The sequence below is a fragment of the Sceloporus occidentalis genome, unplaced genomic scaffold (assembly GCF_023333645.1).
Source record: "Sceloporus occidentalis isolate IW3139 unplaced genomic scaffold, rSceOcc1.0.p SCAF_1, whole genome shotgun sequence".
Taxonomy (NCBI): Eukaryota; Metazoa; Chordata; class Lepidosauria; order Squamata; family Phrynosomatidae; genus Sceloporus; species Sceloporus occidentalis.
In genome coordinates this window covers 134,096,469-134,109,758 of record NW_028316981.1, presented here as the reverse complement: position 1 = coordinate 134,109,758, position 13,290 = coordinate 134,096,469, and the positions used below count along the sequence as shown (strand labels likewise).

Here is a 13,290-nt window from a genome sequence, read left to right as displayed (position 1 = left end):
TCACAGTTACATACAAATAATTAACAACAACAGCAATAATAATATAAAGGCATTGCATGCTATACAATAAAATAAAACTCTTAAAAAACCCAGACAGATGAAGCTTCTAGCAGTCAATAAAACAGTTTGTTATGTCTTATCCCTGTCACTCTGGGTGTTCCATGATTATGAAAATGTCTGCCTCCTCCACCACCTACATCTGCACAATTTGCTCACTTTTGGTTCAACTCATCCTCCTCATCCTTCCCTGCCATCTACTGTGCTGCCAGTAGCAGGAAATCTTTGCACATGCTTGCCAAGCCCCCTTTCCTCTCTTACCTTGTCAACATGGATGTAGAAGAAATGTTGCTGGTGATACACAGCCTTGATGAGGCGCTTCAGCTGGCGGATGGCTCGCCCATGAACCACCAGCATGTAGGCGATCCGAACTGGCTGGCTGACAGAGGCCTGGAGCATTCTGCTGTCATCCCACTGGATCACTGGGCTGACCTTCCCTGCAAAGATCAAGAGAGATCACACACATGGGGTAAGTGTTAGAAATGAGTGGGAAGGAAGTAAGAAAATAAAGGTAGCCATCATAGAAGCAAGGTCCTGAGGCCAAAATTTATTTCAGGTTAGGAGCCAAGAGGTAGGATGGAAAAATGAATAAAAGTAATTATCTTTATTCTGTTGGCCACACCACCAAAAGCTGCTAACATTTATCTGAAGTGTTAGAGATCAATATACAATCCATCACCAAGGGGGGAAAGGAAGGGGCACCTTATCAGCACACCATTTATTTGTATACTGTGGGCTAGGTAAAACCCAGTTTTCAACAAGGCACTTCTGTCTAAATCAGAGATAGACAAAGGCCATTTTCCCAACCCTGCAGATTCCATGATACATAATGATCAAAGACAAAGGCAAGTCACCTTTTCAATAGATTGTAAGGGGCCTTGCACTATTTAACATGTTTTTTAAAAAGTACAAAGAGACTTTTAGTCAGTTGCAGCTTTGTTTTATTTGTTTGTGGTGTGGGTTGCCTTTTTACTGGGCTGTGTGGCCATCACATAATCTTAGGACAGAAAACTGATCCCCAGATCCACTATGTCTGCCCTAGCAGATGTCTGTGGAAGGATAACTAAAGTAGGTAAATTCAAAGATACATGAATGCAAGCAAGCAAGCAAGCAAATAAATCCAGTACTGACCTGAGAGTTGGCATTGCCGGGGTACAGACCGTGGCATCAGCTTCCCAGCTTGATGTAGGCACACCACATTGGCAATCTCCTGCTGACACTGCTTAGTGCTGGCTCTGGCTAAGGCAGACAAGGCGTCCTTGCCCATGATCTCGCACTTGGGAGTGAAGTTGTTCTCAGTGGGCTGAGGTGCCCCTTCAACACTGCCTGTGTCCCCCTGCTGGAAGACTGCCAGCTGACCATCCCCCCTGAGATCAGTCAGGTTCCTTTGACTGGAAGAGTCCAAGTAGATGGGCAACCTGTGCCCAGGCTTGTGCTTCACTGTAACTGCCCTCATCACCTTGGCAACCAGGATTCCAGGACTGTCTTGGCGATTCTTCCATCGTCCATGCTTCCGGTTCAAGCCACCCCGTCTGCCTGCAGAGCTGTCTGAATCCTTGGAGCCTTCACTGTTTTCAAGTAGCTGGGCCTTCTTTTGGCGGGCCTTCTCATTTTTAGACAGAAATTCAAAAGAGAGAGAGAGGAGGGATTAAATCAGGGATTCACCTCCAAGCTATCTTGCAGTGCATTTTAAAGAGCTAGCATCCATCATTCAGTTCTATCATTATTGTTGTTGTTAATTATATAGTGCTATTCATGTACGTGGCACTTTACAAACAATAAAGAACAGGAGCATTTCAAAGTATCAATGTACTCTACATATATGGGGTATCCTATTTGCAACAGACAGCTGCTTCCACTTGAAATTAAAACAAACAAACCTGTCATCTACATACCTTCGATGACAATGCAGCCAATGCAGTTCTTTTAACACAGGTATAATAAGTGCACTGCCAAGCACTCCCCTCAATTTCAAGTAGGGCTTTTTTACACTGGCTGCAGCTTCTGAAGCCATCTCTCAAGTAGTCTCTCACAAATTAACAAGCCACAGTGGCCAAGCTATTCCAATCCAGGAAAGGATGTTAAGGGAAGTAACAAGGGAAGTTGACAACAGGCACTTGACACAGACTACATGATTGTCTAATGAAAAATGAGAGATTCAAGAGTATCTCCAAATTCCAAAGATGTTCTTCAATGTGTAGGAGAGCCCTATTCAGAACAAATACATTTCTTTTTATTCCTGGACCTGCAAACCACAAATTGACAGAGTCTTGTTCTTTTGCTTCATAATGACTTACATCTCAATTTACTGAGGATTCAGTCTCAATTTATTGGCCCCTCATCTAACCTATCTTTATACTTAGACATAATTCTGTGCTTTGGACAACCAGGGTGGTGCTGTAATCAGGGTCACTAGTAGAGCTGTGGAGGCATTAGTTTCAAATTCTGATTCACCTGTCCTAGGGGTAGTCCCTATCTCTCAGCCTGACCTACCTCATGAGGCTATTCTGAAGATAAAACGTAGTCATGTACACTGTTTTGAGCACCTCAGAAAAAAAGGGCAGAATAAAAAACAACAACCAAAAAACAAACAAACAACAACAGCCCAAACACAATGCACATTAAGCTATTTTGGACACTTGAATAGATAGCACTGAATTTGCAATATACTTCCATAAACTCTCCTTGAGGTAGAAAACTACTATTCCAATTATTCAAAGTAAAAGGAGGCTTGCAGAATGTAAAACATAGCCTTGTGCAAATGGAGATGGAAGGTATCATCAATAAGGTAGCAAGGTACACACACTGAGAAAAATTACAATACAAGCAGGTCTTTGTCAGATGAAGCTAGAGGCAAAGAATCAACATTTTATTCAGAATTGGGGAAATGTGTCTTTCTTATATGAGACCGGCTTTGACAATGCCAAATTAAATCCTGGCTACTGTATAGCTGGGTACTTTATATGTGTATTCGGAGGTCAGTCCCCTGAATTTAATGTGTTTTCTCCTTATGTGTACAAGGGGCTACAGTCTGGCTGTACAGGTTGTGACCATTAGGTACCCACCCACCTTTTCCACTAAGAGCCAGCTGTCTTAGTGGTTTGAATGTTGGACTAGGACTCTGGAGACCAGAGTTCAAATCCCCACTTGGCCATGGAAACCCACTGGGTGATCTTGAGCAAGTCACATGCTAACAGCCTTGGGAGGAAGGTAATGGCAACCCTTCTTTGAACAAATCTTTTCAAGAAAATTTCATAACAGGATTGCCTTACGGTCACCATAAGTCAGAAATGACTTAAAGGCACACAACAAAAAACCCTCTTGCACTACATGGATCTGGGGAGATAACTTTCATTCCATGGCAAAGGTGAAACCTGAATCAAAGAGCTGTAAGTTTAAATGCCTATCTACTGGACCACACTGGTTTTCAAACCCTCACAAGTCTCCCACAGTACTCAACATACGCCCACATGAGTGACCAAGGAAGGACAATTCCCACCCAAGACATGTTTACCTCAGGTCATGTGGCCTGGTGACTCCCCTGCCCCAATTGTTTTAGGCTTTGGAGACACAACTGTTTTTTTCTGAAGTTTAGGGACAGGGCTGTACATGGTCTGTTTTACAGAGCTAACAGTTAATGGTCTCCATTCAAGCTGGTTTTACAGCTGCCCCTAGTGCCTTTAGCTGTGCCCTGGGAAAAGTCAAAAGTAATCTCAGAAGAAAGTTCGCAAAACCCGTTCGTGCCTTCATCCATTACAAAACTACACTATTAACTGACATGTATTCGTAAATTATGCTAATCAGCACCAAACATTTTGCTAGACCTCAGGGGATGTTATGGTCAAATATTCTATCCTTGCACAATAGAAACAGGGACTGTAGCCATTCAGAAGTTGTTGAACTGCAACTGTTATCTGCTCTCATTAATGGCTTTTCTGGCCAGGACCAGTGAGAACTGCAGTCTAGAAATATCTGGACTAGTGGGCCACACATTTTCTAGCCCTGCTGGGTCTCAGAAGAAAATTCACATTCCTGTTCTTTATATGGCTGCCCTAATATAATACTACTTATTTTATTTTCTGCCTCCTGAACATTCATTTCTTGTCTTCACAAGGTTTTCAAGTGTTATCTTCCCTTCTTCTTAATGTGGAAGCAATGAAAACCAACACACACACACACACACACACACACACACGGCCCCAGAACCAGTGTTTCTGACACATACTTTGGTATTTTGGAGAATATTTTGGTGCAACTAGTGCACTAACTAACTTAACAGTGCCTATGACAAAGTAATACCCATCTGCCAGTACTACTCATGTCCAAAATGGTTTAGTGATTTTTTTTTTCTTCAGACTTGTTAAGCCTAAATATTAAACCAGATGAAGGAGGGGCTGCAATAACAATGAGCTGAACTTTCCAGTTGGGGGTTCCAGATAATCAACTACATCGTTTTCCAGAATATATCTTCCTTGCTTCCTCCCACTTTCTCCATTGCTTTTCCTCTGCTGAGGAATTCAGTCCTCATCCACCTATATCTGGTTTTAACAGCTTTGGTTTTCTGCTCCTTGGTTTCTTCCTCCCTAGTTTAGTAAACCTCAGGGTGTTCTTGGGCATGCTGATACCTCCATCTCACATGCTAGTGGCCTCATTTTGGTAAGAATTCTGTTGGCACTCACCAGCCATGTTTGTTATCAGAAGGAGCGATAGCTAAGCATCATTCATTTTAGTTAACCATCAGCAAATTAACCCCCTCTCCACCGCTCCCCAAATTTAATTTAAAAAACTTCATTTTCCTGTGTGAAAAGACCCATGCTAACTTTTAAAAATAATAATAATGCAGTGTGGCTCTGCTCCCATAGCACAATGACTCACCATGGTGAAAACACTTCCTACAATCCATTTTTCTTTGTACTGTTCACAGCTTTTCCTCTCCAGTGCTAGAGGAGCAAAAATGCTCTCTCACACAACAAGGCTGGCTTCTCAGCAGTGAAGCTGACTGGATCTGACACAGCTTTCAGGCTGACCTATGGTCAAGTGCACAACTCCATTCTGTCGTGCAAGATGCAGGGAAATAGATAAATTTATGGGAATACAGAAAATATGCTTTCACTGCTCTGCCAGAAAGCTTCCTCTCTCCTGTATTAAGTTTGTCCACCACTGAATTGAACCAGGGCTGGCTTCTACAATGTGCCCATCACAACCTTCCAATTCTCCCCATGTTTGCTTACAAGAACAGGCTTGTCTTAGTAAATTTTAGAGTCAGCAAAGCTGTTTGACTGGTTTAGGAATACCTGGGGGGGATTCCAATGTTTCATACTTAGGACTACAACATATCAGAGTCAAAAATGAGTTTACCTGAAGGAATGAGTGAGAGAATCCACTTTTATACAGCAATCTTCATTAAGATCTCCTCTGTTATATTTTGGCCAACTATTTGTTTTATGTATTGGTTAATTTATATCTCTACTCTCCTCCAATGAGCCAAAGGCTGAGAGGACTCTATCAGAAAAACTACTACAGAAAATGTATCCTATGTGCAAGATCTATTACACCCACCTACCCTCTACAAAAGAGCAGAATTTCCTTCTTCACCCAGGACCACTAAGCCAGTAAGTCAGGGTTGGGAAAGGTTTGTCCCTCCAGATACAGTAGGCCCGCAACTCCCATCAGTTCTAGGCCAGCACAGACAACGGAAAAATCATGGGAATTGCAGTCCAACATCATCTGGACTGGATGGCCCTTGTGGTCTCTTCCAACTCTACAATTCTATGATTCTATGTAAGAACAAACCTTCTCAAATCCCAGCAAAAAGTGTTACTTAAATGAGCATCTAAATACATAGGGTTTTAGTTGAACTTGCAATTACACCACCATCATTACATTTAAAAATAAGCTATTTGTACTAGTAAAACATCAAGACAGGGTGTATAATCAAAACAGTGAATTTGTTTAAAAATAAAAATGAAAGGATAAGATCCATTTGATCTTCTTTGTTTTTGACCTCTCTGCAGTATGACTCTGATGGTAATTTTCTCAGCAGGTCCTAAATAAGCATATTTTGTTGTTCCGTGTCTTCATTCCTTACTTATGGTGACCCTAAAGCCACAATGCTATCACAGGGTTTTCTTAGCAAGATTTGTTCCAATACAGTTTGCCTTTGCCTTTCTCTGAAGGTGAGAATGTGTGACTTACTCTAGATCATCTAGTGGCTTTCCATGAATGAGTGGGGATTGGAATCCTGGTTTCCAGAATCCTAACCCAACACTCAAACTATTATACCACACTGGCTCTAATAGGCGCATTTGTTGTTGTGTGCCTTCAAATCATTTCCAACCTATGGCGACCCTAAGGTGACCCTATCATGGGGTTTTCTTGGCAAGATTGTTCTGAGGAGGGTTGTCATTGCCTTACCCTGAGGCTGAGAGCATGTGACTTGTCCAAGGTCACCCAGTGGGCTTCCATGACCGAGCTGGGAATCTAACCTTGGTCTCCAGTGTCATAGTCCAACACTCACACTACGCTGGCGTTCTTACCCAGTAGGAAATCAGTGCAGAATGATAATGGACAACTGAACGGCAGTTAACCTCCCCATCCCCCAGGGAAAGCCTCCATTTTTTCTAGACTCATTTGCAGATGACAAGCAGTCAATGGAAAAGCCAGCTGTGAAGCTGCCTCTTCCAGACAGTACTAATTAATTGCTAAAGTTAATGGGGGGGGGGGGGTGAGGGGAGACAGGAAAAGGGATGAGTCTGGTATAATATGTACTATAGCTATTTCCATCTGAAAGAAACTGTACCATGAATGCTGGGACAGCAAGTAGGACAAAGCTGCCATCCCACTCCAACACATTTTTTATACTCTGGGATGTGCTAAATCTAGCATGCTATCATGGCATGGCTGGATCAGTTTTGAATTTGTGGCATGTGTTTCAAAAGCATTTTCATTCCCGCCCCCCACAAAGTATTTCTATATCACAATGACTGCATTAAGTCTGGTCGAAACTACATAGCTTTTAATAAGCAATCATCCTAGCAGAAGGAAAGAAGAAAAGACCAGACTATTTTTGGACGCAAGAGAAAGTCTGGCTGTGGAAATTAAGGAGGGTTCTGCAGAATATGGAAGGAAAAACAGGAGTAGTCTCCTCACATAAGCATGCTGGCTGCCAATGTGAATCAGGCACTCTGCACCCTTTATCTATTCACACATTCAGGGCAAAGGCTACTGCATCAAGTACAAAACTTCTCTACCAACTGGGCCTTCAATCTCAAGAGACAAACCAAATCCATGAAAGTTCAGCAACTTTTTTGTTCAGACTCCTTTCACAGGCCCTCCCCATCTCTGTTCCACACTGTGCAACAGCCCCCTCACTCTTACTTTGTTTATGGATTGAAGAGATTGAAGGCGTGCAAATGCCTTTCTTCAGTGCAGTGCATGGAAACCTTATTCTTATAAGCCTTCTGGGTAAGCATGCACAGAACTGAGCTGCCCTTTGTATATTTGCTGGGGGGAAATGTCCAAATAAGTTAGAATTGCATTGGTCCCACTACTGTGCTTTGGCCTCATTCATTGCTGGAATGTAGCTCCCAAACTGGAATTCAACCATGTGTGTGTGTCAAAAAAAACCGGTTCTCCACCCAGTTTTGGACAATGTAAGTGGATAGCATCAGAACTTTTAATAGAAGATACCAAATTACCATAATTATAGAATGGTGACATTGTGTAATTGCCAAACTGTCCATTCCCAAACTGTCAGGATTAGTATGAAGCTGCAGCTTTTACACATACCAGTTAATTGCCACATATTGATCAACCCTGGGTTTTCCCCTATGCTTTTGTCTGACTGCAATTTACAACTGCCCTATGATACAGAAAACATATCCAGGGATAGCTGTGTTGGCCATACAGCTCAGTACAATAACACCAAAATTCCACAATACAGTGATACCTTTATTGGATGAACCAAAATGCACCAAATACAGGGTGTACGCTTTAGAAGCTCCACTGGCTCCTTAATTTCTTTCCCCCGTTTGATTTTTAACACCTTTGCCTGATGAAAAAGCCAGTGACACTTTGAAAGCCTGCATCATGTATAGCTGTTTTGTGGATTTTGGACCTATGATAGTTTATGTTTTAACCCCCTCCCCTTTCAATTCATACAAGCACTCATTCAAAGAAGTGAGCATTATTTGTATACACTTTGGTTTCACCCACAGATGTTCCTCTGCCTTCACCCATCCTCAGTTTTAACCTGGGTCCTCAGGCATTCTTCACCCTGACTTTTTACTGCAGAGTGGACAGGTTGTGCTTCACATGAGGGTGTTTTCATGTCCATGTAAAGATAATGGTTAAAGTGAAAATGGGCATTTGTAGTAATTGCCATGACTGCAATCAAAGGGCCAACCCTGAAGTACTTCAATAGCTCAGTACATGGCATTCATGTGTAGAAATCAGAGCACATGACTCAAAAATGTCAAGTCGTTTAAAACCAAAGATGATTTCTTCAGGAACTTGCTTTCGCTTGAGCTATATACCCGCCCCACTCTGCCTTGATGCAAACACTTGCAAAATAAGGATGCTAATCTGTAATAAACCCTCAGGCAAGCCTGTTCACATGATCACAGCTTCAGAAGCAGTGTCATTCTGGATGTGCATCATCAGTGTGAGTAGAGAATGAATCTAATTATCCAGAGAACCTCAGCTACAATTATATTGGTGAGCTGGTTAGGACATCGGACAAGGCTCATGAAGCCTGCAGCTGAATCTTCAGTGGACTCCTAGGGGATGGCTGAGTGTGACTCTCCCACCTCTTCCTTTCATCTCCTTAAAGAGTGGGGGTACTTAAAAAAATTCTCTTTGGAAATCATAAAGCATCAGACATAGAACTGGTCACACCTCTCATTATGTACACTGCTGTAGTTTAGTTTCTATAACCTCAGGAGATACAGTATTGTGGGGAATCAGATGTTTCTTCTCTCTTTATTGGTTGGTCAGGCTCTATAGCCCTCATCCAGAAGGGAGAAAGGTCAGTTAAGGAGTACTATGTTGAGGCATGGCTAGGTTACCAATGTTTCAGGCCAAGGAAATGGTACGCCTTAGAACCAGATGGTTTCAGGGTGACTGCTGAAGCTCACTGACCCTGAAACCCAGTGGAGGCTACAGTATGCAAAGCTGGGAATGAAGCCCAACCAACTGAAGATGAACTTGCAGCATAAGCAGGCATTTGGTGCTATTAAAAATAATCACCTAGGGCCAGCCTGGGGCCATACCATTTGCACTAACTCATCTTTTCGATTTTTACACATGTCCTGACAGTCAGCGATCTACCCAATTTATCCTGTTGCTTTTGTCTAAAACCAGCAGCTCTGTTTTTAAGCAGGAAAAATACAAGCAAAGATCAAAAACTTCCCCAGGTTTCCACTTCATGCAGGCAGAGATAACAGCTCATTAGTCACCAGGCTGAACCATCTGTTTGGGGACTTATAAACCTGTTTTCTTCACTCAGGAGGTGAGAGCTGAGGCAGGAGATGGGCAAACAAGGGGAGTTCTGCTCCCTGTTCAAATTCATGCAGCCTTGACAGGGTCAGCCAGGCACCCACAGAAGGAAGGAAAGGCTGCATCCTTTTGGAAAGGAAGAAGCTTGGCTTCAATCACAAGTTGAGGGAGCAAGGAGGCTGCAGTCTGGAAGAAACTGCAACCCGCCTCCCCCCTCCACATACTCCCTCCTTCTGAAGGAAAGATATTTTGTTTACTCTGAGATTTAAATGCCCTGCAGCATCTGTGCATGTACCTCCCATTTTTTTCTGCACATCTCGCTTCCCCTCCCACTATCAAGCCCACTGCATCATCATCCCAAATGAAGATGCCCTTCAGGACAAATATGTTCTCGCCAGCACTCAACCTGGATGAGCAAATGACAAGGCAAAGAAGGAAAGGAAACTGCCGAACACCTGTCTGCTGCTCCGACCCCCCAATGTGAATGGCTTGAGCATTCAGGGTAAGCCTCCTAAACAGTAGCCACAAGACACAGTGGCAGACAGATCCATCTCTCCCAGAAGTAACTGTTCAACTGAAACATGACAGGTGAGAGCACATCCATCCTGTCCCAGCCCTTTCTTCAGCTGCCAGTTAACAGACTCAGTGCCTCTTAATTGCTGCACTGGGCCAAAGCAATGCCTTCTGCGCAAACCAGGGAGACAGAGAACAAATTCCTTCCCAACTCCTATTTAACATTTCTGCAGGACTTCTTGTCCATGCCTAGGAGTGGACCTCTTGCTTCTCACCGAGCCAGTGCTCTCATATTCTTCTCCTTACCACTTAACTTCAGCCTGTCAGCTGCATTCTGAACCATCTACAAAAGAATGGAGGAGAGCAGATTTACTGATAAAACTGTCCACTGAGGAATAGTTGTCTCATAACATTTAGTATCTCCAGTACCCACATGCAGTGTGTCAAGCCCAACAGGATACTAGTTCAAAAATCCAGGCTTCAGTACTTAACACTCAGAAAACCTTTATTAAGAAACTATAAATCCAGTCCAGTGACATTCATTGTCAGAACTGATTAGGAAGCATTAAAATCTCCTAATTACACTACACACAATTTCAAAGTTGAGGTGGGCTTAATCCTTATTCATTATAATTAATAAACACACTTCTCTCTTTCCCATACTGCCCTCTTTATTGTTACAACCAAATTCTTTCATAGAAATGACCTTGAATAGGCTTGGCTTATACTTGCATCTCTTCCAGCATTATTTTAGCACCTATGTCTGAAATAACCATGACTTATCAATACAACTTCTTCTATATAACCAATCACACCTAATTCACAACATTTTATGATGAGCAAGTTACCCATGTAACTCCTGAAACAATGCAAAATATGCCACAGTCTGTGCCCAGGTGGTGCTCCCTGCTCTGCCATATTGTCTGCCTGACCACATCTCACACCAGCACTTCCACATCGAGGACCTTCTTGGCAATGACTTTATTCATGGTTCAGTGAAAAACAAGTTGCCACAGAAGGTCATTCATGCACACAGGACCTAAATAAGTCAACTGGGCAAAACTATCTTTGAAAGCAGTAGCTCTCTAAAGTGTTAAGTGTAAAAACTGGATAGGTTCCTTTGGAGGGCACTATAATCCCCCAGGTAACATAGCTATTGGATATGCTTGCTGGGAGATTCTAGAGGCTGGAGTCCCCCAAATTAAAATTTTAAAGCACTGCTTAAGTGAAGGTCTTTCCCAGGTCCTAGCCATTACAGCTGAGGATTGCTTGAAGCAGGGTTGGCAACTACAGCAGCTCCACGGCCAATTTTCTGCCCATGTGGCCTTCTGAGAGCCAGAAAGAAAAAGAGGAAGTCTACTTCTGGTTTGAAAAAATGTGCACTTTTAAATGTTGAACAGTGAAGGAAAGGGCCTGCCCCTCCTGCAGAAGTAATTCACTTATTTTTATGGCCAAAAGAGCAGTCCAAGGAGTCACAATGAGGGTACCAGCCACCAGGAAAACCCTGGAAGTCTAAACCAAAAAGACTGAGATTAACTTCCATATGCAACGCTTAACATAAATTTGTGGCACAGGCTCTATGATGCTCTGTGACCAAGATCATGCCTCTCTTTCTATTCTTGGAATGCTCAGACCAATCTTAGGTACTGAGCAAAACTTAACCACACCAGCATACCAGAAATCTTTATCCACAGCTTCACTTGGCTCACTTTTTAAGGACAATATTTAGCCTAGAATGTTATATTGAAAATCTCTTGGTAGGCTTTACCACCGTTGAGTCATATTTCCTTTTCGTGTCCCTTAAACATGAAGATGGGAACATGATCTCTCCACTTTCAACATCATGTTAATATATGCCAGCACAATTATACTGGATCCCACAGTTGTCCAACCAGTAGTATGACGGCTGCAGTAGTCTTGAGCTCAACCGTCTGTAAGAGGTGATTAGCATCCTGCCCACCAAGAAAAAAAGCAAGTAGGAAGGTTCTCTGTGTGCTTGTGGGAATGATGGACAATATTGGTGGCCCCAATTATGCAACCGCTAGGAAGACACAACCGGTTGTACTACTAATTTCACAATGACATAGTGACTCTAGAGGATTTGAGCCATGGTCTCCACATCATTTGATGCTCTTATACCAGGTCAGTCAATTTAATCCAGGGGTAGGCAACCTTGTTCACTCAGATTGTCTCTGACTATAGCTCACAGAAGTCTTAGCTAGTCAGATCAATGATCAGAAATTCTGGAGGTGATAACCCCAAACACCCAGAAGCTATCAGGTCCCACCCCTCAATTCTAGGGCCCCTTCACCCTACGGTTATATTTCTATGATCCCACTTTTTCTGCCATGGCTGCATCCTGTGAAATCCTGAGATTTGTAGTATGATCAAAGGAACCAAAGGAGCTCCCTGGCTGAGGATTCTAAAGGCTTTCCCTTCAATTGCTAATTCCAGATTCCACAGTATGCTGCCATGGGAGTTAAAGTGGAACCATAGCATTATTACTGTGTAGTGAAAAAGGGCTCCTAGTTTTTTAAAAAATGGTCACCTGTGCCTGCAAGTTCAGCTCCCATGGTGTTCTCTACTGAGCTACTGTCCTTCTAAGAAGAAAGCCATATGCAAAACACAAGAAACAGCAAGCTACAGTTTGCTCCTATACCTGGCACTGTCAATGCCAATATTCTCAGGGAGATGGAAAAACATAGTGATGATGGTAAGATTGCAAAACTGTGGAAGCAGTCATGCAGCGTAATAAATACACAACAACAGAATGTGTTAATAACACACAAATGTTATTAACTCCTCTAGTCACAGGAAACTGAAAAACCAAGAATGAATTTTATAGAATCTGTGACAGTATGTTAAAAACAGACATACAATGCTTAACATCTAGATTAATCAATGTCTTGCTGTTGTATATTTCTTTCTGTTTATCATCAACATGGAATCTTGAATGTCCTCCACCTTTTCTTTGCATAATTATCTGATTAAGATATTAAATGATTTGGGGATTTTTGGCACCACACCAATGTGCTCAGAAACCCTCTGGAACTGTTTTACAAATGATCAGTTCACTAACATTAAGGATTCTTCTTGCTCTACCACTTTCTGTCAAGTGAACTATAAGGCACTTTGATTTCTCCACCCTAATGAGCATTTCTTTACATGCTTATGTCTGCTACCTTGAGAGCCTGGTTAAATTAGCAGAAACTCTTCCCCCCATTA

At 42.5% G+C, this 13,290-nt stretch overlaps 1 protein-coding gene across 3 annotated transcripts in view; it reads right to left on the bottom strand.

Annotated features, from left to right (window-relative positions):
* XYLT2 (xylosyltransferase 2) overlaps positions 1-13,290 on the bottom strand; it is a 42,273-nt gene that overhangs the window by 17,854 nt on the left and 11,129 nt on the right. For all 3 annotated transcript variants that reach the window (XM_089536885.1, XM_089536890.1, XM_089536898.1), the window contains exons 2-3: positions 1,189-1,660; positions 319-494 (exon numbers count right to left, since the gene is read on the bottom strand). In XM_089536885.1, coding sequence (XP_089393011.1) covers positions 319-494; positions 1,189-1,660 — 648 coding nt within the window. The remainder of the gene's footprint in view (positions 1-318; positions 495-1,188; positions 1,661-13,290) is intronic.